General features: G+C 55.5%; 1 protein-coding gene across 3 annotated transcripts in view; it reads right to left on the bottom strand.

The window, feature by feature from the left end:
* DGKZ (diacylglycerol kinase zeta) overlaps positions 1–21,867 on the bottom strand; it is a 36,915-nt gene extending 15,048 nt beyond the window's left edge. For 2 of the 3 annotated variants that reach the window (XM_065754830.1, XM_065754831.1), the window contains exons 1-7: positions 4,579–5,386; positions 4,250–4,358; positions 3,470–3,565; positions 2,574–2,651; positions 2,192–2,248; positions 722–790; positions 192–263 (exon numbers count right to left, since the gene is read on the bottom strand). In XM_065754830.1, the coding sequence (XP_065610902.1) occupies positions 192–263; positions 722–790; positions 2,192–2,248; positions 2,574–2,651; positions 3,470–3,565; positions 4,250–4,358; positions 4,579–5,321 (1,224 nt within the window). In that variant the 5' untranslated portion in view covers positions 5,322–5,386. Of the gene's footprint in view, positions 1–191; positions 264–721; positions 791–2,191; positions 2,249–2,573; positions 2,652–3,469; positions 3,566–4,249; positions 4,359–4,578; positions 5,387–21,625 lie in introns of those variants that run through there. The other variant, XM_065754832.1, reaches the window with a different exon arrangement.
* Between the last annotated feature and the right edge of the window lie 2,435 nt (positions 21,868–24,302).

The following is a 24,302-nucleotide window of genomic DNA, read 5'->3' as shown; positions in this document are numbered from 1 at the left end:
GTAGGAAATGGTGCAGGAGTTTCATAATGGAAAGGCTTTCCCCAGGAGGCACTGAGAAGAAAGCTTCCCATAGCAGCTCTCAGCTATCCCAGTAAGAGGAGCTGTAGTGACAGGCTTTGAAGGATAAGCCTGGGGGGTCCCAGCAAAAAGCAGAGGTCATTAGAGCAGATGTTCAATGGGGCTTTGCTCACCGCTTGCTTGCACCAAGAACAGCTGATGGCTACAATCTCCTTACTGTGGAAAGCAAACTTCTGCTGGAAACCCTGCAGAGGGAAGGATAAGAGGCTTAGGGAATTCCCTTACAGCTTTCTACCAAGAAGACTTTCCCACCGAAGGGAGATATATAAACAAAGAGAATGTGCCTGCAGCTGGAGCCCCCTAGATCCCTGTCAGATAGCCCCAACCACCGTGCTACAGCACCAGGGAGGTTGCTGTGCTTTTTGCAGGAGCATCTTTATTGCCCAAGGATAGTATGTCAGGAAGACAGTGCCCACTAGGACTGATGGAGCCCAGGGGAGAACAGCTTTGTATGAGGAGCACTTATGCAGTGCTTCACTGTGTGAAACAGGCCACAGTGTCTTTGCTTTGCCACAGGCTACTCCTGCCTAGCAGGAACATGTTATGCAGCAATTCTCCTACTTCTCAGCCTTGCTACTGTCCCTTGTTTGAGCTTATTTCCCCTCCAGGCTGAGAAAAAACACACCAAGATGTCCTCTCTCACCTTGCCACACTGCCGGCATTTCCCTTCCTGTCGCCTCCGATGCACCCAGTGATGCCGGACAACTATGGGCTACAGGGAAAAAAGAAAGAAATTTAAAAGTGAAAGTCCCAGCACCTACAAGGACATGAGAACAGGCAAGAGGAACAGACAAAGGCCAGCCAGAACCTCTGCTCCTGCAGCAAGCCTGCTGCTCATGCACATCAGCACCAAACCTCTGAGAAGGCAATGCCGAAGAACTTAGGGGCACAAGACCAAAGTGCAGTGCTCTCAGAAGAGGAAGTTAAAACAAATGCAAACAAGGAAACAAATCAGAAAGGTAGCATCAGAAATTAAAGACAGAATCATAAAAGGCAAACAACAGAGTGGGTAAGCAGTAGTCTACTTACTTAGTTACTCTGGCCATAAATCACATCCCTATCTCTCAATATCTCTGACCAGACGACAAAAGTGAAAGGTGAAAAAGGTGGCAGCGCAAAGTCTGAATGTCCCCAGTGAGACACAGTTTCTGCACACAGCAAAACGATGGAAGTAACTACAGCCAAGCCAGATGCCTGCTCCTAACAAGCAGCCTGGCTCTTTTTTCGAGGAAAGAAGCAGCCCCAAAGCCCCCATGCCCTATTCTCCCTGCTCTTCTCTGCTGACCTGTTGCAAGGAGAGGAGCTGATCTGCTCATGGACACCTTCTCCCTGCCTACAGCCTCACTTTGGGTAAGGGCTGGTGCTTGCAGGGTGGTGGAGGCAGGGATACCTCACACTGAGGTCTCTCTCTGAGTACTGTATCCTCTCACTGAGTACTGTAGGGGACTGACCCAGACAGCAAAAATTCTGTATGAATGCTTTTCTATTAGAAATGTAAGGCCCTTAGGTAGTTTGAGGAGTATTGGAGAAATAGGATGGCTCCACAGGCTGGAGGATGAGCCATGAAGGCTGGCAGGTGTTTCACCAGTGCTGCTTAGCAGACAGGTCCCAGGCCTCCACTTACACCCACTGCAGACTGAAGAGGTCCAACAGCACCACTGTGGGCGCTTCCCATTGCTGTACGGATCGCCCATGGTAACCAGGGCAAGCTGGTCAGGGGCAGCACAGGTTCTGTTCTTGCTTTGGTAAAACTGTGGGAAACTTGGGGAACTGCCACAGCCTCCACTATTGGCTTGGACATCAGCAAAGGAGGTTTTTTTACCCCTCTCAGGAAACACCGTTTGTGTGTCTCTCCCATGCAGGTACAGGAGCTATATAACATGCAAAGCAGCAGATGCTCTGCCTTTTGCTTGCAATCTCCTCTCTTCTTACACCCAGTCTGTGCTGCTGCCTGGCAAGGAAACATTCTTTACTGCACCTCCTCTCTGGAGACAGGAGGAAACACAATGCCAGCACTTTGATGGGCAGCGTGCTGGCAGCAGCTGATCCCTTTGCCACCAAACTGAAAAGGCAAGGGCTCAGCCATGGGCAGCACCCAAAGCTCACATCTTACCTCCCGTACGTTCCGAGATCCTGACTCCCTGAAGGAAGGTTTGCAGCGGAAATTTATCTGTAGATTGAACATATAAGACAGGAACCAGTATAATCACCGCCAAGAGGAAACCTACTGGAGTTTATTGTAATACAGCAGAACTTCTGGAGATGTTCAGTGCTTGACTGCAAAACCCACCACCACTGTCACTAAACAAAATGCAGCCAGGAGTCCCAGTCGAGTAATTAGCGCTCCTTTTGGTATTGTCTCCTCATAAGACCCCTCTCTCCAGCAACACACTGCAGTTTCCAATCCTCCTATGCTACCCCAGAGAAAGGGCTGGCCAATATCAGACTGTCAGAGCTTTGCAAGCCACAGAGATGGCTTAACAGTTTTTACTCACTTTCTCCAGCTGTTCTATGCAGGGTGTATGCACTATGATCTTGCATGCTGCACACTTACGCCTGGACAGAGGTTTTTGCTGGAGGATGAGAAAATGGGAGGAAAAACATGCATGTGAACAGCAGGGTACGGAGGCTAGAAACTCAACCCCTCTTCACGCTTCCTTCATATATTTCAGGATGCAAAAAAAAACAGTCCTATACAGGACACCTTGCCAGTAACAGGATCTAAGCATGTGCCTAGAGCAGATGCTCTCAGGTCTGCAGCTCAACAGGGAGGTGCTCTCCCACTGCCAAAGTAGTCCTTGGCCTCTTTCTGACACTGCCTGAGAACAACACATGACCTGGTTTGGAAAGCACCTCCACAATCTTGTCCAGAGCTCACCCAGTAGCAGCGTGAGGCTAGGGGACAGGAACACAGTGGCAACAGTGCTGCTCATCCAGCACCATGAGCAGGACTGAGTCTGCAAGCAGGGAGAGAGAAGTGCAGCTACCCCACTGCAAGGTCTGTTGGGGCTCCAGTACAGCATGCAGGGATAGGAGATGGTAGGCCTGGGTCTCCACTGCTCATTTTTCCCCTCTATTGAAAGTTTTTTCCAGAGAAGCTGGATTCAGATTCTTCCGCTAAGCATGTTGGAAGCCAACACCTCTCCCTGCAATGACCTACAGCTGCATGCAGCTCTGAAATGGGCTCCTGCTGCAAACTGAACGGCAGTACTGGCAGACACTGGGCACATTGAGCTGCAGCATACGGGAGGAATGCATCCTCTTCCCCTCGTCAGCTCCCTAGCCCCTCACTTCTCCCAGCACCAGGACCTTCGTGGTCTCTCCGCCGGGTGGCAGCACAGTCTGCAGTTGAGGAGCACAAAGAGGATGCGGGTGACCCCAGGCGACTTACCAGCAGCTTGGCCATACAGTTCTGCTCCCCAACATAGCAGAAATCTCCAGAGACATTGGTCTCAAACCAGATGTGCTCCCCGTAGACTGCTGTCTCCTGAAAGACACAAGACAACATGCTCCTCTGAGCATCCTCAAATGATTATCCCATCCCTAAACTGCTTTGTGCCAGGGACAAGTAACGTGATGAGGTAGGGGAGAAGTGGAGCTGGGTGTTGGCAAGTCATCAAGACTCGTTGAGAAAACAGAGACATCTGCACAGAGGAAATCTCACAGAGCTGCAGCCCACCCTCTAGAAATTAGACTGACCTAGGAAACCAATCCTACCCTTGTTCAGATCCCACAGCAAAGAGCTCCAGCCCAGATGCAAAGTGTCCTGAACTGAAAGCACTGCTTCCATATTCTGAGAGGAGAATCTGGGGAAAGTTCACCACATGAAAACCAGTTTCTGCTCTGTGACCTAAAGGTGAAGCTTACAGCCTGCCCAGCCTTGCCTGTGGAGGGCTTGTCCTAGTGCTCAGCCTCAGCCACCAGCAGACCTCCAGTGCAAGAAGAAGAGTTGGAGGAGAAGCAGCTGTGCCATCCTCTCAGAGACTGTCTGTGCCTCTCCTCACAGCATCAAGGGGTGCTGCCAGCAGCACAGACAGCGGCACCAGTTGGTGGAGGCCATAAATGTGTCAAAGCCAAATTCACTTGGGAAGCCTCATCCTGGGAAGAGCATGCTGCTTCCTGGCCAGGAGCCTGCCCCATGCAACACCCAGCAAAGCACAGCACCACTTACGCTCCAGTCCACAGTGCTGCGTATCTGCCTCTCTGACTCGCTCCTCATGGCTAGTGCAGGGTTTGGCTGGGCTACCATGTGCTGGAGGCTGGACTTGGCAATAGCTTTCCTGGAAGACACGGGAGGGCCAGCTATTAGCTCAGGGAAGAAAAACAGTGTGTCAAAGCCCACCGGGCTGTCAGGTCCCTTGCAAAAGCCCCAGGATGCATCTCCAAGATGCAGTGGAGCCTGAAGCAGCCTTTCCTGGTGCACATAGCACTGCCCATCCCTCCCTGCCCAGCCCAGCCTCCCTTCCCACAGCATCGCCTCCTATGCATCTCCATACATACAGCAGCCTGGGGCTCCAGCCGTCGGGGCAGCAGGCTGGTTCTGGTCCCAAGCACTCGGGGAAGGCAGCCCCTGAGCACTGCTGGGCCAGCCACCGTGTGCGGCTGGTGGCCAGCAGCCCAGGCCAGAGGACATCACTGGAGCGGCGGCGCTGGCTGAGGCGACGGTATCGGCCCGGCAGGCCATGGGGAGCCCGGCTGCAGCCGACATCGGTGGGCAGGCGATGGGAGGAGGCACGGCGCAGGCAGCGAGGGCCCCGTGTCAGCAGCCTGGCCTGCAGCGGCCGCAGCTGAGGCAGCATGCCCAGCCAGCTCTCCTCAGCCCACCACCTGCCCCGATCCACCCTGCTGCTGCCATCCTCTGCAGACCAGGAGCTGGAGGCATCTCTGGCACCCTCCTGCCCGGCAGGGAGGAGGCCGGCCAGCAGCACAGAGGGCCCCAGCAGTGTGGCATCGATGGCTGGCGCGCAGCCCCTGCGCTGCTGCTGCACGGCGAAGCGGGGGCTGAGGCACGGCGGTGTGGTGCTGGAGCGGCGGCGGCAGGGGCCATGGCGGCCAGGCAGGGGCAAACAGGACAGGGCTGGCGGTGGGGCCCCCGAGCCACGACGGCGCTGGGCCAGCGAAGCGGAGGGCAACCCAGCCTGGGAGCGGCGGCGGGCCTTGCCCGTGGGCACGGCCACCACACTGGCACGCCGAGAGCCTGGCAGCCCTTTCTTCCCAAAATGCCTCTTAAAAAAGGTTTCCATTGTGCCTGGAAGTGGCTGTTGACACAGAAAGCAGGAGTTAAATAGGCTCCCCACAGATCCGTGGGGCTGACTAAGCTCTTCTTAAGGCAGCCTATGCTTATTTTCACAGATCAGCATGAGGAAAAAACCCTCAGAAACACGAGACCGCTCCATGGATGAGCTCCTGCCCTGGTGAGGCCAGCCCTGCTCACTGCCCCACCACCATTTGCTCCACTGGTGCTGGTGCTCCTGGTGTTGCAGCCATAACCATCTGGCACAAGCAGCAGCCCTGTAGCATTTGCGGCAAATGGAAACGAAGCACTAAAGTAGGAAAACAGGCAAGTCAAAGCAGAGCAAGCACATTTGGTGGAGCCTGGCTGAGGAAGTCGGAGAGAAGGAGAACTAGGAAAATCATCCTATCTGTCCTGCTCAGAACTTCCCTCTCATTTTGGAAAGAGCTTTAACGGGACTCTTGACCTTTCCCTCAAAGCTCAGTGTGTTGCCAGGACGTTGCAGCTGTCCGTGAAAAGCACTAGGCCACAGATGGAAGCTGCTGCTGCAGCGGTTTCAGCGCTCTCAGCTCAGCATGCAAAGGTCAGAGCGGAAGAGGCTGACTCTGACTAGTACCAGCACTCCCATTCTCCAGAGCTAGTGCTCCTCTTCCAGCCACTACTTGTTTCAAGCCTCTAAAGAGCCTGGTAGAAGCAAATCCTGGATTTTCAATTGCTACAAAGGTGGAGGGCAGAAAGGTTAAGGTTTGGTTTGGCTCCAGCCTGGTTATGCAAGGAAGCTAGCTCTTTAGCTTCTAGTCTCACTGCCATATCTGTTCTTGGTAATATCACACAAGGAGGGAAAAAACAGTGATGCTCTCCAGTGAAATGTGCAGTTCAGAGAACAGCATTAGAGGAGCAGAGCCTTACAGAACTGAAAGAAAAAACACAGTACCAACTCCTCCAAGAGATTTCTCAAATTCCATCACAGTGAGCAATGCAAATGCACCCATCCCCGCCCAGTGACTAGCAGGTTACCCACCAAACCACCAAGGCCCACGCAGCTTTCCAGAGGACATAAGCATGTCTTGCTGACCAGCCAGCCTCCAGCCTGTCCCCGTCATGGCAGTGCTTCACTCCTGTCCCTTTTTCCCAATACCAGTGGGATACTGGAGTGAACTGCATCATCACCAATAGGTGTTAAAAACGATATGAGCAAATAAAACGTGTTTTAAAAAAAGCATGAGAGAACTGCCTGAGTGTGGCAAGCTTGGACAGCTTAAGCTGTTAGGAGAGAAGCAATTGTCTGCCTACATCAAGTGAGCTGAATGGATGGTCCTTTCTGTCCCAGATATCCCACCAGCATGAAGCTGGTGCAGTGCTTGCTGAGTTGCTGCGCTGGGCAGGAAGATCTCTCAACACAGCTTCCTTCCTTTTCACACCACATTCTCATGAGGAAACCTGCTAGAACACCCTTGGCTTGACATTTATGTTTGGTTACTGGTTGATTACTGTCTTTTTTATCTCCAGAGCTGTCAGAAAGTGGCATATGGACTCACGCTCCAGACATCAGCAGTGAAGATTACTGCTGGGTAATCATCTGACAACCCATAACAGCACCTCATGGCAACAGCTCAGATCTGATGGTGAAGATATCCCTAGTGCTTGCAACTGACTTCCAAGCCGAGCTTGAAGTGGTGTAGTGCAGGCATTGAGAGCTACTGCTGACATTGCAGACAAACTGATGACATGGAGTGCTCAGAACTGATGTGCACCTGCAGAGCGGTTGGGGAATCATGCACCAGCTGCTGCCGAAGGAGAACTGTGTTTTGGCAGCCCCTGGCCTAATACTACCAAAATTTCTGTGACCTCTGTGCTCCTGTGAAAAGACTGTTGGTAGCTGAGTCACAACAATAGCTTGTTGCTCCTCTACAGGCTGCATCACTGGGCTGCATCACAGGGCTGCTAGCCTTGGGGGCTGATTGGAAGCAGCCTGGCATCTGCAGGGTAGGAGGAAAAGGAAATACCACTACACCCACTAAGACATCAACTCTACTTGCAAGTAGTTCTACACTATCATTTCAATCTCCTTCAGTGAATAAAGAACGAGTCAGCAGCCCTGGCCTGCTTGGGATTCGCAGTTGGAGCCTTTGCTAAGATTTTTTTGAACCAGACCCCTCAGAGCTCTTCAGCCTACCATGCTCTCTGCCTGGCGCTGGTGGGCTGAGACTTCGCTGAAGAAGGAATGTATCCCAGAATGCGTGCTGCCCTGCAGAGATGGGGGAGGAGGAAGGCGTTGCAGTAACCCGCCTGGTCACTCAAAGTTGCAGCCCTGTGCTCTAAGGACAGAGCTAACCTCGGTGACAGGATCTAAATGCCCTTGGAAAGCCAAGAAGGGATCAAGAGGGAAAACTTGCATCTTGTAATCTCAGTGGACAGAGAGCTTGTGGACTGGCTGATATGGACACCCAGCAGCTATCACTCCCCAGCGGTAACTGCAACAAAATCAGACAGGTTGATCTCTACGCCTGACCACACAGTGTCCCTTCAGGCATAAGCTCTATCCACATCACGGAGAGTTTCTTGATATTCAGATCCATTACTACACTTTGCTCCAGCAGCCTCAGGCAAATCTCTGGGTACTGTGCTGGCCATGCCCTCTGCGTCCTTAGACAGTGGGATGCAGTGCAACACATTGCTCAGTCCTTCCCCTGTGCTTGTCCCCCCAACCCTCCAGCAGCCCGGTGTCCAGTGCCCAGAAAAAGAGGGATGCCAGCCCTGGTCCCCTGCTTCAGGGCACCACAACAAGTAAGCCTCAAAGCCTAGAGAAAGTCTGGACTTGAAAAACACCATCAGCTCCTCCAGACCTTTCAGCAAGCCTCTGGTTAGTTGACTGGAAAGCATTTTTTCCAACCACAGGGCTACAGTGAGGGAAATGAGCCTGTGTTTAACCCTTCTCCATGATGAGAGCCTGTCCTGGCTGAGTTTCTGATGCAGTACTTGCTTGTGGCAGTGGGGTGATTCCTACAGAACCAGAACTGGCATCATGCAGACAAGAGCCTGTGTCAGTTTACAAGCTGTCCTCCCCAGCAATGACAGCGACTTGACAGTAGGGAACTGTAGGGAACTGTTGAATCAGGGCCTGAACCACTAATTGATCACCTGAGGTGAGCACTGAGTCAGCTGCAGGAGCACAGGTGAAGGCAATGTACCTGTGTGACTGGAAGGGGTGGAGTCTGGCTCCACCTCTCCTACACCCCATTTAAGGGCTGACCACCACTAGGGAAGGATCTCTTTCTGGGGATTGCTCCTTTGGAGTTTTCTACCACAAGTCTAGGATATGGGTGAGCATTTTCCTTTATTTTGATTATTTCTTTCTGTTATGATAATCTTTCTAACTAAGCTACCTGTAAAATATCTCAGCTATAATACTATTTGGCATTATTCATTCTGTTTACCCTGCACTTGTTTAGCTGAACTCCTGAGACAAGGTGTTACTAACGTTCACCTGTGTGTGATGCCAAGATCTGAGCTCCATGCAGCCTTCCTTCCCATCCTCAGCTTGTATGCTGCAGAGGAAGTTCCTGTGCTGGACAGGCAAGGGAACGTGATGTTCAAGACAAGGTACAGCCCTCAGGGCTGTAGTTGCAGTGAGGCGAGCAGGTTCCCAAACTCTGCATAGATAGCTTCTACCCAAAATTTCTACTCTTAGCATTTTTTTTTTTGTCCTACATCATGATCCAGAGTCAGAAGTTGCATGAGGGGCAGGGCTGGGAGAATGATGGCTCCAAGGCAGAAAGGTCTGAGAACAATCAGGGCACAGGCACACCAGCTCTCAGCCAGCCCAGAAGAGAGGACGCAGACATCCCATGCCAGCATGAAGCAGGACAGCAGCAGTGACTGCCTGTGGGCTGCATGAGCCATTGGCAGCTGTCACAGTGTGGACAACAGCTCTTGTTTCCTGGGCCTGACAGTGCCTCTACCTTCCTATTCATCACAGCAGCTGATGTGTGAGTAATGCTGTGTGTCTGGACACCACTCGTGGGACTGAGATGACCAGAAACACGTCTGTCCAAACCGCAAGTCTTCTTCAGCAATGTGAAGTGTGAGCTGTGGGCCACACTCACCAGTGCATGCTTCTAGCAAACCATGGCCAAGGACGCCTTCAGTTGTGCTGTCACTTCAAGGCAGCAATATCAGCTTGGCCTCTGTGTGCCATGAAGCCCCCATGACAGCCTGCAACACTCTACAGCACAGAATGGAAGAGAGCACTAGGACACAGACCCAGCACAACAGCTTGTCCACAGCACAGGGCTGAGCAAAAGCAAAACTTGCAGCCTCCTGCTGCACACGTACAGGCCACCTTGCAACAGAGCCAGCACAGGGATCCAATCCAAGTACCTGCAACGTGTGACACCTTCCATACAATGAATGGTAATGGGATCCCTGCAGACAACGGCCAGAGGGAAAACTCACCCACGTAACCTCTTTCAGAGGGCATGAATTCTATGGCACAACCCAGCACCTAGCTGGCAGCAAGGACTTGGCAAGAGAGCACCTCCTTGGCTGCTGGTGCCCACAGCATATGACCGCACCAAACACAAAGGATGGGACCAGGCTTTACAGGCAGCCACTGCTAACTGTAACCCCATGCCACTTTCAGCTTTTCTGGGTGCTCCATCAGGAGCTAGGGATGTCATGAGCAAGCAGGATAAAGCAGGTTCCTCGCTGCTTCCTTCTAGCCTGTCAAAGGGAAGATGCTGCCCATCTGTCATACTGCAGCCCCTGTCTCCAGAGGACAAAAGGCACTGCCTGGAAGCATCTTCACTGACATTTTAATTATGAGCTGTTGCAAAATCCCTTTTCCCCAAACAACCAGAGCAGGAGGGATGGAGGCAGCAGCAGGATGCTCACAGCTGCTCTGTGCAGGGCTCAGAGGCAAGTGGGAGACGGAAAATACTGCAGCTTTGCAGTTTCTCGTGGGAAGCTTGTCCAGGGAGCAAAGCAATTGTCCAGGGAGCAAAGCAACACTGAAGGAGCCACCCAAGCACACACAGCAATTTGAGCACAGTCCCCAGCGCTTGGCTGTGCCTTGACCAAAATAAGGCAAAAGGAACCAGCTGTCCCATCTCCTGCCAGGCCCTTCACAAGATGCACAACCAAGTGTTCCTGAGGTCAGGCTTGCTGGGAAAAACAGAGGATGGGAGCAGAAGGATCTGAGGGTTTTTATTTTAAATACAATTCTTGGGATAGTCCCACCTCCTGCTGATGGCAGTTCCATCCTGCTTCTCTCCAGGCTCTGGTCCCAACCACCCCTTTGTTGCCATTTGGTGCCGCACCTTCCCTGCTCCTCATGTCCCAGATCCCAGGCAGTACCTTGAGGCTGGGAATGTAGGGAAGGGCTCAGAGCACAATGCCCTGCCTAGTCCCACTGCCAGGTTCAGTGTGTCGCAGGCCTGCTCTAAGGTGTACCTGCCAGGCTAGCTCAGACCCTCCACTTATGCTTCATAATGTCAAGAGTTTGCCAGCCCTAAGGCTCAGAGTAATGTTCCCATTACAGCAATGTGATTTCCTTCCCAAAAATCCATGGAAGATGGAGTTTTGTCTTCATTTAAACTAAAGCTGTCTCCTTGGAGGCTCCTGGGCTGAGCCTGCACATTCATATCCCTTGACAACTTTCCACCACCATAACGCCACTGCACTAAATTATCTGCCTCTTGGTTATCAAGAAATTGGGCAGCACAGATTTAAAGAAGCTGTTGCTATTTGGCTTCTGTGCTTAAAGCCAAGTAGCCAGAGTGACAGCCTGGGAAGGTGAATTATCCTTAATGAAGTGCAGAGGGTGAGCAAACATCAAAGCACGAGGGTCAGGCAAGAGCAGTGGATAGTTTCTATTCTGGTTGCATCAGCATTGCCCGTGACCCAGGCTGGGAGGGATGTTAAAAAGTTCCTTATCTCTCAGAGCTCCTTTTGCAGAACAGTAAAGCAGCAGCAGCTCAGGCCAGTCTTGGTAATTTGGATGGGCCATCTGTTCCTGTAGCAGATTCCCCTCAGTTCTGTGCCTCCCTGCTGAAAGGGAAGCCAGACCCACAGCCCAGCTGCCCTTTCCCAGTTCCCCCTATATTTGGGAAGCCAGGGAAAGCTCCCCAGAATGGTGCTTGAACAGCAGACTGTGTAGCAGCCCAAAGAAAGCAGCATGAAACCAGCAGAGGGGAAAAAGCTCCAATGTGAGGGATGTGAAGAGCTCAGGCAGCAATGCACAGGTTGGAAGTGGGGGAGACTGCACAGACCTCCCAAAAGAATGCAGAAAAGCCAAGTGAGCTTCAGGCTCTCAGCTACAGGCACTGATAATGTAGAGATGGGGCTTGCAGAAGGGAATCTTACCACCCCTAGTAAAAGCACAGGGTACCAGCAGCACCAGGGGAGATGCCAGGAGCACGGAAGTCTGTCCTGCCTTCCCCAGACTATTCTGGAGCCAAGTGGCTGTGGAGGGACAGCCTGGTGGAGCACAGCCTGGCTTCCCATTCCATTGTTCTCTTGCCACACTGCAGGTTTCCTACCGCCTGCTTCCTCCACGTGCTGGCAGGATACAGCCAGTGCCGTACATGAGTAGCTGGAAACCTGCTTCTGGCAGGGAGAGTAGCAGCCACTAAATGCCACAGAGATGGGTTTCATGGGGGCCCTCTGCCAACCCTGATCACAGCCCACAGAACAGCTGCTGCTCACTCCAGCCTCTGGGAACCAGCAGGGCAGGAGCACAGCTGAGGATTTTGGGGATGGCTCAGGAGTCTGCACCCCCCCCTGCCCCTACCTGGTACATTAGGACATGTTGCCTGTTCAGGCTCAACCCACCAGCTCCAGGCTAGCTCTCCCACCCCCCCCCTTCTCCCAGCAAGCACAGCCAAAAGGAACAAAGTGCAGGAATGAGGAGGAGGAAGGAAAGAAGGGCAGAGCACGGGGAAAAGCCTCTGTGACCTGATCCGGAATGGCGCTGAGCTCCGCGCAGGTGACGAGCGGGCGGCAGTAGCTGTGGAGCAGTGGCGGGCCAGCCCTCCCCAACCAAGTCCTAGTTTGGCGAGCGAGCTCTCCACTGCTCCCTCCGCCTCCTCCCCGTGCTACAAACACTGACAGCGCTCGTTAAAATAACCAACTGCACTTCCTCTGCGCACAGCCCCTGACAGGCTCACCCTGGCAAAGGACATGCAAGCAAAAGGGTCCCAGAAGAGAAGGAGCCCAGCACCCAGCTGCTTGTCCCCTCAGATCTGAAAACCTGTTTTGCCACTGGAGAACATGCAGTGCTTGGTAAGTGTGTGAGCAGGGGGTTCCCTTCTGGCACAGGCGCTTGGAGGTGACGCCCCAAGGTGATGTTTCACAACAAAACCCCTTCTGCAAACATGGGATGCAACAGTTTCTCTCATACCCATTTCCTCCCATCTCCTTAGTGCATCCTTTGTGCAGCTCCAGGAGCAGGGAATCTTCAGGAGCCTGCTTCCTCCCCCATGCTGAGGCAAGAGCTGTGCCAGTGGCCAAATTGCTCTGAGATGCCCACGAGGAAGGAGCCCTAGACCCTGAAGCAGTGAGTGCTGGAGACCAGTTTGTGTGTCAGGCAGCTCCGCAGCTGGGACCTTCCTCGTCCCTTCACACCCTGCCTCCTCCCAGCTGCTCGCTCCCTGCATACATGTCACAGCTAAAATTAGAGCAGGAGCTCTTTCTGCGCGCGGGTGTGCGAGCCTGCGTGTGCTTGGACTGTGCCCAGCGCTCTTTGGGGACCGGGGAGAGAAGACAGTAAAATGACAATAACAAAACGTCAACAGAGATCACTGCCAGAGCGGCAAAGACAGGCAAGGCCAGCAGTCCTCCCACGGCTGTGCTGCTGATGGGTATCACAGGAAACCATTCATCAGAGAGGAGCCAGGCCTTGGGGCTCCACCGCAGCTCTGTCACGCAGGTGGAGCATGCAGCCTTTGCAAAGCGGTGGGAGAGGACATGCTAGCAAATGTCAGCGCTGCCGCTGGGGTGTTCTCAGCCCTGCTCTCGTGCTGCTGGCAGCTGGAGATACCCTGGTAGGCAGCAGGAAGTGTCTGCTCGTTGAGACTGGCTCTGCCTTCTCAATGCTCAGATCCAGCAGCTGCTGGCACCAGGCAGCTTCCTTCCTTCTCGTTCTCCAGGGCCAGATTCCAGCTCTGTCTTGATCCTGCAGCAGCAACAGGCAGAGGGGCAACTGCCCCTGGCAGGTACCTGTGCCTTGGCTGATGCAGTAGCTGCAGTGCAGGCTGCAACCAGAGCCCCTAGAACTGAGTTCTAAGATGTCCCTGCTGAGATCTGCTTGCTGGGGCTTGGCAGAGTGTTTTACCAAAGAGGAGACCAAAGTCATGATGCAACTAGCTGTCCATCTCCTGTTAACAAGCACTGAATTGCAGGCAGCCCTAAGCCCAACTTCCTGTGGGAGAAACGCACCCAAATTCCACAGCAAGCAGTGGTCATGGCCAGGCCCTGCAAGAAAGGAACACTCAGCGTTCTGCAAAGCTGGGACCCCATATTGAGCCCGGGGCAGGTAGGCACCTCCTGCCCCACATCACCAGCCTTCACCAGGACCTTGTGACTAAGCTCTGACTCACAGGCTGAAAGACACTCGCTGGTTTAACTGTGACCCTGTTGCTGGCATCTAATCCCGTCTGTGGCATCTGTTTCACCATGTAGCAGTGTTACTCAGCCTTTCTCTCCCTGTCCCATGTACAGATTGAAGTAACTCAGCAATGTTAAACCCATCACTTCTCAGTTTTGTAAAAGGTCAACTTGTCTCCATTGCAGATGGTAGGGAAGGAAGAGAAGTTGACTTTTTCCTCCACCCTTTTTGCTCTGATTGCCTTCCGCATGTCTGCCCTCACGTGCTTCCTCTCTCCCTCAGACCCATATCCCCTTGCCCACTTGCCTCACACTCTCTGATGGGTGCTTGTACTGTGGAGGAGACTCGGATAAAAAGACACTGCTGGGGCAGAGTTGATTGCCTTTGGGATGCAAGCTGGCACCTCGCAGGCTGCTCATCACAGTGCTTCCTTGCTCTGCTCATCCTGATTCACCGCTCCTGGCAATCCCTAGCACCAGCCTTACTGCTTCAAAAAGCATGGGTTGCACAACAGGCGCTCCCACCCAGGAGCCACAAGAGGTACAAGGAGCCCTTGCCATGAAGGCCCTGCTGGTCACTGCTCTGCCACCTTCATCTGCCCAATCCCAGAGCACTGTGTGCTCCCCTTGCAGAAGAGAGGACAAAAAATGCAGCAAAGGCCCACAGGCAAGGAGACAGGGCCTGCAGAAGGGCCATCCCACAATACTCAGACCAAGCAACCATCAGGAAAACAGCCTGAAGAGCTCTTCTCTCCACAGCAGCCCTCCAGTGTGAAGCGCAGAAGAGCAACCATGCCCTCTGGTGTTCAACCCACAGTGCTTTGGGCCTCTCCAAACCCCATTAACACCAGTGTGAGGGGGTGGAGTGCCATACTGGTGCCGCTGCTGTACCTCCACCCAGAGAAGTGCAGTGTTGCTGTGCCTATGAGCTGGGAGAGCTGGACCCTCTGTGATCAAAGGCAGCATGCTGGACGCAGGAAGCTCAGAAGCCAGGAAATGGCAACCAAACCCTTAGCAGGCCAATGTGCCACAGGCCATGAGGGCGCAGGGAGCCTGGAAACCTGCCCCATCCCTTCATCTCCCTGGGAACACTCACAAGCCCCCCCCATGGTTAGTCTCAGTGCTGGCTCCTACACAGCAACCACGTGGCAGCAGTCACGGTTATCTCCCGGGCCTGGTTTCCCATCCCAGCTGGCATGCTCAGCCCACTGAACTTCAGGTTGCTTGGCCACCCAGAGAAGCAAACCTCAGGTCATTCAAGCGCTCAGCTAGCATACGGCCTGGTGCTACAGCCTTCATCCCCACAACAGCCAAGAGGTGGAGGAAGAAACCTTCTGCATGCCTTCACCAGGCCACCAGCAGGATGGGGCTGCCTCATTAGCAGAGGGAAGTCCAGCAGCGAGCTGCCCTGGAGTACAAGGTTAGTGACACACACAGCAGGCAGCAGCCTGGCTTTCGGTGGCCTTGGTTAGCACAGGCACAGGAGGGTGACGTGGGGTGAGACGTGGGTGGGAGGGAGGAGAACTCTCTTTGCAGCAGCTGCTGGAACTGCACAGCCTGCGCAAGCCAAAAAAAATGCCACGTACTTATACACGGCCGGCCGGTGCCTTATCCTTCGGGATCCCCATCGGCTGGGCTGGCTGCCAAGGAGACAAGGGAGGACACCTTTGTGGGGCAGGTGGAGTCTGGGGACACAAAGAGAGTGGTCAGCATGCCCTCCCATCCATGCCTCCAGCCACCCTGAGCACTGCTGCCCTGGCAACGTCCCTCCTCCCTGCCATGCTCTCCCCACAGCCTTGGTGTGCAGCTGAGGTGGCAGCACCCGTGTCACCTCCCCAGCTGCCAGCCATGGGGTCTCACAGGCATTCCTGGGGGAGGGTGCAGTACTCTGCTGGGGAAGAGAGGCCTTGTCCAGCACCACGTTCCTGCTGCTGGGACACAAACCCAGCCCAGGCCAGAGTCACCTCAACACCAGAGCCAAAACAAACACCACAAGGGCCACCCACAGCCTGCTGCCAGAGAGCTGCTACAGGCAGCAGGGTGGCCAGAGACCAGGCACTCCCAGTGCCCACACTCACCGCTTCAGCTTCTGGTACCCCCAAGCCCATGGCCCAGGGCACAGGAAGCACAACCAGGGAGCCAGAGCCACACCTGCAGCAGGAGGCGGCTGTGCTTCTCTTCTCCTCCTCCTCCTCCTCCCCTGCCCTGCACCAGCTTGGTTCCTGGCAGCATTCACCCAGGCCAAGGATTTGAATTTCAAATAAATTATGAAGGCACTTGACAGACCTAACATGAAGGAACATTGTTTGAGCAGGGCAGGGCATTGTGGCCTGCTTGCTCCAAATCTGTGTGCAGGCACCAAGTGCTGCCGGTGGGCACAGGAGGTGCAGGGAGCAGTACTGGCCAGGAGTAAAGTGCTGCATGACCCAGCGTGGGGGGGGGGCAGGGCTTTCTTCAGACCCTGTGCCACGGGATGGGTCCCTCTCCCATGCGCAGCAGCAGGCAAGCACACAGGGCCCTGCTAACAGATCTGCTGCTTAATCCTGCCATCTGCCAACCTCCATCGGGAGCAAAATCCCTGCAGAAAACAACGGTGGCACATTTCAGTGTGCCCCACGCGATGTTCCCTTGCACGGTGACCTCGTGTCTGTGCAGTAAGAGGCTTAGCACTGAATCCCAGCCAGGGCAGGATGGCGAGGCAGGATGAGACATGGATAATCTGACAGGGAGGGAACTTTCACACCAAGGGGCTGCATGTGGTCGCCCCCTGGCCCCAGGGCTTGTCCATGAGGCCAGATCAGACCCCAGGTGCGTTAAGGTGCTCCTGCCCTGTGGTTCCCCATTGTCCCGATGCTGCCTCTGCCCCAGCCCCACACCTGGGTGCTAACGGCAATTGAGAGATGGGTCACGTCAGCGCCCACGTTTCCTGTGGGAGCTGAGCTGCGCCAAAACGAGGGGAAAACCCTTTGTAACGAGCCTTTTTGTTAGCTTCTCTGACATCCTGGGACAGAAAACCAGTGGGGCCATGTGACTTTCTGCAAAGCCGCAGTGTATTTTGGAGCCTGAGTGTGCTTCTGCCCCACAGAGATGAGCTGCAGCCAGCCTCACCGAGACAGTGGGCAGGGCTGAGCAGGAGGCCCATGCTGTCTGGGATGCTGGGGACCAGTGAATGTCCTCTGGGTTAGCGGGACACACTTGTCACAGTGTGACAAGTACAACAGAGCTCACTACAAATCAAACCCTTCAGGCACCAACCCCCCAGATCGTGGGCAGAACATTGCTGGATGCAACACGTGCCTCTGACGTGGAGCGGGGGACTCCATCCCCTCTGCCCGCCTGGTGCAGCCTCGTCACATGTGCTGGTGCAGTTTCACCACCTACTTAACATCCTGACACGGAGGAGGGAAAAGTGTTCACAGCTCCCAGAGAGACTGCAGCTGCTGCAAGTTTCAACAGAAACACGAGGAAAGGGGACTGTGCTTTTGCAATAGCGGAGAGCCAGCCTGGAGAAAGTTCCTGGGCTCAAGATCACCAAACAGAGGTACTTATTCCCTCAGAGCCAGGTGCCAGCACCGGAACAAGCAGGACAGGTTTTGGTATTTCCACACCCTGCCCATGACCCTGAGCAGCCCCTACATCTGAGCCCTACATTGAGAAGGCTCTGGCAGAAGCACCTCATCTCCTGCCAGCCCCCCAGGCTCTCCTGAAAAGGGTGGCTTGTGGTCCCAAGGAATCTGAGCCCTGAATCTGCTTCTGAACTCGGCACCCAGTTATGCAAGCAAGCAAGCGCGTGGCTGAGAGCAACTCTCACGCTTCAGCTCATGAAGTCACCTGGGAAAAAGAAGTCAGAACAGCAAAGAGAGCAGAGTTGGAGATTATCTTCAGAGGCTCTGCCAAGTCTTCCATGAGACTGTCTGCTCCCTGGGCATGGCACCACAACGACAGAAAGAAATTCTATGTTGCAGCCCTAACCACCTGCCAGGGCTCGGGATGCATTTCAAAGATCATCCCTGCTTGCCCGGAGCTAGGCTTTGCCCAACGAGCACCTGCTGTTCCCACAACCCAGCAGGACCCAAGCAACCACATGCCCCCGAGTTCTCACCCTTGCACCACCTGCAGCTCTAAATGCTGCCACTCTGCAAAGACCCCCAGCTCCTCCTTTATCCTTCCCTCTTCCCATCATTTCATTCTCAGGAGTAGAGAGGATCCCAGTCGTTCATCTCAACTCTTTGCTGAGGCGACACATCCCTAGAAGGGACACTCCAGCTACGAATAAGATGAGAAGTTCTGCCCCCTTCTCCAGCTGTATTCTCCAGCAGGAAGCTGGTGCATGTCCCCGTGTCGGACAGGGGAGGGAGAAAAGCCAGGAGGGAGTGAGCCGTGAGGATCCAGCCCCCACAAGCAGTGCAGCAATGCACCCTGCAGTCACAGGTGGCTTCAGCTGGAGCAGCTGGGGACTCTCACAGGGCTGCTAGCCAGAGCTAGCCTTCTGCCTGCCCTCTGCCACCTGCAAGTAGAGCAGAGCATGAAGCTGGCAGATCTGAGCGTGAGAGGTTTGCCAGCCAAATACAAATCTGCATGTGTGGAGGAGGAGGAGGCATCCTCTCGATTGCTCAACAGCTAGCTGGCAGTGAGGTGCTTTGTGAAAAAGCCTGTCCTGAGGTAAGCTTTGCTCAGGATCTGTCAGTGTGCTGATTTTACAGCTCTGGATCATCACTGCTGCCACAGCTGCATGCTTTGCACTTGGAGCACCTGGAATTTACCCCATAGCACAGCCTTTGTACAACCCCTATGTGATGGCAAGGCAGGTTCTCTCAGCCCCGTGTCCAGCTCTTGGGTTTGGGCCAGGTAGGCAAAGGGATGAGGAGTTCAAAGGGACATGGTGGTGCCACCAGCATGGCACTCACGGGAAGGCCGGCCAGCAGCCAGAGTTCCTGCAGGTGCTTTTCCCCTGGTTCTCACAAGCCGTCAGCATCAAGCAGAAAGACGAGTGTCACTCAGAGAAGTGTAGGCGGGTGCTCAGCTCTGTTTCTTGAGTGCCGTTTACCCACATGCTGTGCCACCTACAGACCTTCCCAAGGCAATGGCACGCAGTCCCCAGGCTGGGTACAGGCCCACCAGGGCTCTCAGCCACTGTCCCATGCTCCCCAGGCTATGCTCTCGCTGCACCAGACCCACCATCATCACATATGCATACACAATGGAGGGAATGTGGTGAAGACACTGAGCCCCACTAGGAGACTCACACCAGCAGCTCACCACTCCAGCAATGGGAACAGCAGGAGGAGGGCTGTGTCCCCAGCATGGTGCTCCCTCCCCAGCCGGAAGGGGTAAACTGTACTGTTCACTTACACCACAAGAAACAGGGCACCTAGGAAGGAAATTTAATCCCAACCACCTATTATCTGATTGGCTCCAATCTCTTTATCAGCCCAATTAGAAGAATTACCCATCTGTGGCCCGGATGCACGTATTGTGCACTTGTCTCTGTCAGCTCTGGAGCCAATTACTCCACCCTCCTTTAAGGCAATTATCAGGTACAGAAATAAGTCTGCTTGCAAAACACAGCAGGCTAATGTGCTGCAGGCAGAACCTGGGATCTCATCTCCTGTTGCCTAAAAACCCCTCAGGATTCACCTGCAGTGAGATGTCTGTGATGCACTGGGTGCCAAACTGGGGACAGATAGGTACCAGGGACATCTAACAGGATAAGCAGTGTCCAGTACTAGTGCAGTCTCCTGTTTGAATCTGCCACTCATTGGGCTGCACTCAGCAAGCTGTGTCTCCTGCTGTTATGGCCTGAGCAAGGGGTGGTCTTGACAGAAGTTGCAGGCAGGGCTGAGCAGTGTGTGTCCAGCTCAGGAGATCTACCCTTGTAGCCAGGACTCCCCAGAGCATGGCTTCATCACCCAGTGCAAAGTTTCCCCTCCACTTACTTCAGTCAAACACACTCTGTCCAAACTCCAGGATCCAAGGGGGTGCAAATTTCTTCAGCAATCACTGTTCAAAAGCATTTTGGGGATAAGGACTGACTGTACTTCAAAACAAAGGAGAAAAAGCATTTAACCCTGCAGTTTCTTCTAGCAAATTGGAACTTGGAGCTACATTCTGCTCCTGTTTTGGTGGGCACAAATTTGGCAGCCTACTGTCTCCACACCTTCAGTATGCTCTCTCCACTCAGAGGTGTGCGTGGGGACTTCTCCGTCCCTCATGCCCCTTGAAAATCTCTTATTACATCCCTACAGCTTTGCAGAGCTCTGGGAGCTGGATTTGTCACTGAGTGAGAACCAAGTCCCTCTGTCAGAGTAAGCAGAGCAAGAAAAGAATCCAAACACAGTGTGACGGGCATCTCAAACCACATTGCAGAATGTGCTGCACAGGGCCAGGTCTGCGTTTCCTGCAGTGCATGCACCTGCACTGCACAAACCCATCTGCACAAGGAGAATCTGCCCTCCGTAAGTTCTGCCATGCTCTGCAATAACAGCTTACACAAGGATGCAGGATCCTCCAGGGGCCAGAGACACCCACTAATATGAGGGAAAGGACAGAAACTGCAAGAAGGTCCACACAGCCACCGCTGCCAGCTGTGAAACCAGAGCAGAGGAGAGCAGCTCTCGTGCTGGGTGGAGTGACCTTGCAAGCCCTTCACTCCCAGCTCCTGTGTGACTTCACAGGGCGTGCTGTGGGGGCTGACAGTGGGGCCCTTCCCATCTCTTTAGTACTAGCAAAACCATACTGGGATCCCTGCATACTGCTTTGTCCCCTCTGTACAAGAAGGATGCTTACAAGCTCATGGTCAGCAGAGTGACACCAGGAAGGATAAGGCAGCTTGGGCCAGACAGTTTCCCCCAGAAGTCCCTCCAGAACTAAACTGTCCTAATTTTTACACAGCTCTGGATGGTGTAGACACCTCTTGGCTTACATGGGTTGAGCATCCCAAAAATCAGGAAAGTGCTAAGATCCTGAGGCCACAGCACTAGGAGGACACTTAGTGAGGGTGAGAGGGCAAGTCCAAGTGTGGTTCTGGAGCTCACCAGGAGTAGCGCAGAGCTTGCACAGCCCCAGTGCTGATGGCCTGCCAAAACTGCAGTTGAAGCATGAGGTGCAAGCATGGGGATGGGGGCCATGCGATGCCGATATGTGGAAACAAACCTTCAGACATGGGACTCTGACTTCTATGGGGAGAAGACTGGGGTCGGTGAGGTCAGGGATACCCAGCTTCCCATTATCCATGCCAATAGTTCAAAAGGAGGAAAACGCAATCTCATCTTCCTCTATCGGCACGCTTTGTCCCTTTGGCACAGCATCTCAGCTGATTGCGTGCTTTATGTAAGTGGGGTCAACATCCCCTCCAGCGCCCGGTGCCAGCACTGCGGGTCAAAGCTGGGGCTGACAGCTCCCCGGAGCTGGCGGGCTGGGGGAAGCTGCCCGGCAGCATCACGTCCTCCAGTTGAGGACCACGTCGGATGCTCCGGACGGCTCGACGGAAGCCCCACGGCACGGCTCCCCGCCACAGGGACACGACGGGCTGGAACAGCCGTTTCAGACCAACGGCGAGCAGAACCAGCAGCGGGCCCTCGGGTCGGCAGCGCGGCTCCGCCGCCCCGATGGCGGACACGCGGGGCAGGAGCCGCACGCTGTCCCCCCGCACCGCGCAGGCCCCGGGGCGCGGCAGGAGACGCGCGGAGCCGCGTCCCGGCCGCTGCTCACCTGCGCCCGAAGAGCCTGAGGCCGGTGAATCGCTTGTTGCTGTGCCGGCGGCCCGGCGGCGGCGGACCCCGCTCGGGATCGGCGCTGCCCGACGGCCCGGTGGCGGCGGCGGCGGCGGAGGAAGAAGAGGAGGAGGAGGAGGAGGGCGAGCCGCCGGGCAGCGGAGGCTCCGCCGCCTCCATGGCCGGGCTGAGGGCTCGGCGCCGCCGCTACCGGCTCGCCGCCCCGCGCTTCGGCTCCATGCGAGGGGAGGGACCGCGGGGGACGGGCAAGAGGCGGCGCGGGCGCCCGCCCCCCCCGAGCCCGGCAGCCGGGCAGGAAGTGCGGCCGCGCTCCGGAGGGCGCGGAGGCCGGGCCGGCTCGACAGCGCCTCCTGCCGCCGCCCGCGCACCGGGCACCTGCTGCCCTGACCCCCGCTCGCGTCCCGAGCTCGCGGGCTGCAGCCCTGGGACGGGGCTGGTCACCACCGTGGGCTACAGCGAGGGGACGGAGCCCCAGTCTCGGTGTCGCCTAGCCCCAACCTGCAGTGTCACCAGCTCCCAGTGTCACTGTGCCTCGGTGTCATCGAGTCCCGGTGTTAACGAGCCCTAGACTGTCCAAGACCCGGTGTCACTGAACACGGGTGCCCCAGACAGGTCCCAGCAACTGTGGCCCAGGGCTGCGGGCTCAGGAAGCCGAGTGTCAGCCCCGCTGCCGCCCCCGCGCTCAGGAAGAGGCTCGGCGACAGCAGCGGGGCCTCCCTCGTCCTCCCATTGTTCACCCTGGCACTGATGCTGCTCCTCGCGGCCGGCAGCTTCACTGCTGCCCTGCGGCTCCTCGGGGCGGTGGGAGCGCAGCAACCCTCTTTGCATGGCAAAAGAGCCAGGCACGAGTATCACCTTGCAAAGGGCACAGGGCCACCCCCACAGCTGGCCCTGGGTGCAGCCACACACGTGGTGCCCCTCAAGCCGGTGCTCTGCCAGTTGGGGGCTTCGAGCCACCCGTCCTGGGGGAAGCCTATGGGCACCTCAGCAGTGCTGCCTCCGGCATCCCAAGTGGTGAGGCCATGCACACCCAGTGGCACCGGGAAAGAGGAGGGAACTGCGGGTGAGGAGCGCACAGGAAACCTTGGAGGAGCCGTCCCCCCACCCCGCAGCGCAGCGGGGGCCGCCGGTGCTCAGCCCCAGAGCAGCGCAGCTCCCGTCCCAGCGGTACCTCATCACTGCAGCCCCCACGGGGCTCTGGGGGACATCCCATGAGCGGTGCCGCCACATCTGCCACAGCACAGGCGGGTGCTGCTCAGCCAGCCCGGGGCTTGTGCTCGCTCTTCCTCCCCCGGCGGCTGCTTTCCGGAGTCATCCCAAGGGCAGGGCCTGGCAGGGCTCTGTGGCCAGTGGTGGTGGTGTGGGCCCCGCTTTGTTTGCACCCTCCACCTGGTTCCTCTCTCCGCACTTCCTGGAAGTGCGAGGGCGGCTGTCATTGCGGCCGGCGCCGCCACGCTCTTCCTCCCACAGCCTTTGTCCTGGGCCAGCACTCCTCATGTGGCCTGGGCTGGATAGCAGGTCCCTGTGCATTCCCAGCATGCTCATTGTGTGCTAGGCTCCATGGAGGGCCCTGGGGAAGCACCTGAATGAAGTATGAGTACCAGGTGACGCCCTCATCACCACTGTGTGCATGAGGGCTGCTCAGTGTGCCATGCTCTGCTGCAAGCATTTCTCTGTCAAGTTTCACACCCTGCCTCACAGCACCCAGCACAGTGTCCCTCCCCGTGCCACATGCTCCCAGGCCTCATGCTGTCCTGCAGTTCCCAGAAAGGCCAGCAAGCAAGTACTTCTCTCCGTGTGAGACTGCAGGGGTCCTACACAAAGTCCAAAGGGTTATCTGCTTGTCCCCCCCTGCCGAGGCCACATGCTGGGTCAGGATGCCCAAGCCATACATGGTGCCAGCCACCTCCTTCCAGCTGTGTGGGGATGCATAGACAGATGTCTGTGCTGACAGAGCAGGCTCAGCGTGGTGAAGATGGATGGAAATTCAATGATGCTGCTCAGCACTGCCTGCCTAATGCGATTAGCGGGGCGGCAGGCTGGCTGCCCTACCGCTGCTCCTCCAGCACAGCTCAGGTTCTCTCCCAGCTCCCAGCCCAGCTGGGATGGGAGAGCTGCACACCCTCTGCCTCTGGAGTGCACACAGATCCCTATTCCTGGTATCCCAGTGCAGTGGCTGGAATAGGCCCACTCTCCTCTCCCTTCTGCTCTGCTGCAGTGACCCAGCCTGTCCTCCTTTACTATTTCCACAACAAAACCCTTCTGCTCCACTCTGGGTTATATTTAGCTCTGCACAGAACAGCGTGTGAGATGCTCAGCACATCCTACCCACTGCCTGCATCCTATCTGTCACCCAGGGACTATGCCAAGCTGCTGGGCCCCCAGATTCCTGCTTGGCTGTGTAGGGGCAAGGCCAGGCAGGAGACTTGGGGCTACTCTTCTGACTACCACGGTGACCATGCCATGGTGACAAGTGCTACCACCCCGTGGGGGTGGCTAAGGCAGGGCTGGGAGCACAGGAAGGGAGGTCTGGCTCCCATGTCCTTTATCATGCATGCAAGCCTGAACAGCGAGCATTCCTGCAATGTGGTTTCCTCTCTCAGTGAGCACCCCTGCAGGCTGCACTAGTGGGAGCAGTGGTGGCGGCAGAAGGT

Source organism: Cyrtonyx montezumae, unplaced genomic scaffold (assembly GCF_038088225.1).
Source record: "Cyrtonyx montezumae isolate F1298 unplaced genomic scaffold, pur_monq_1.0 scaffold_10, whole genome shotgun sequence".
In the NCBI taxonomy this organism is placed as follows: domain Eukaryota; kingdom Metazoa; phylum Chordata; class Aves; order Galliformes; family Odontophoridae; genus Cyrtonyx; species Cyrtonyx montezumae.
Note: the sequence above shows the minus strand (reverse complement) of the source record. Positions and strands in the feature narration are given on the sequence as shown.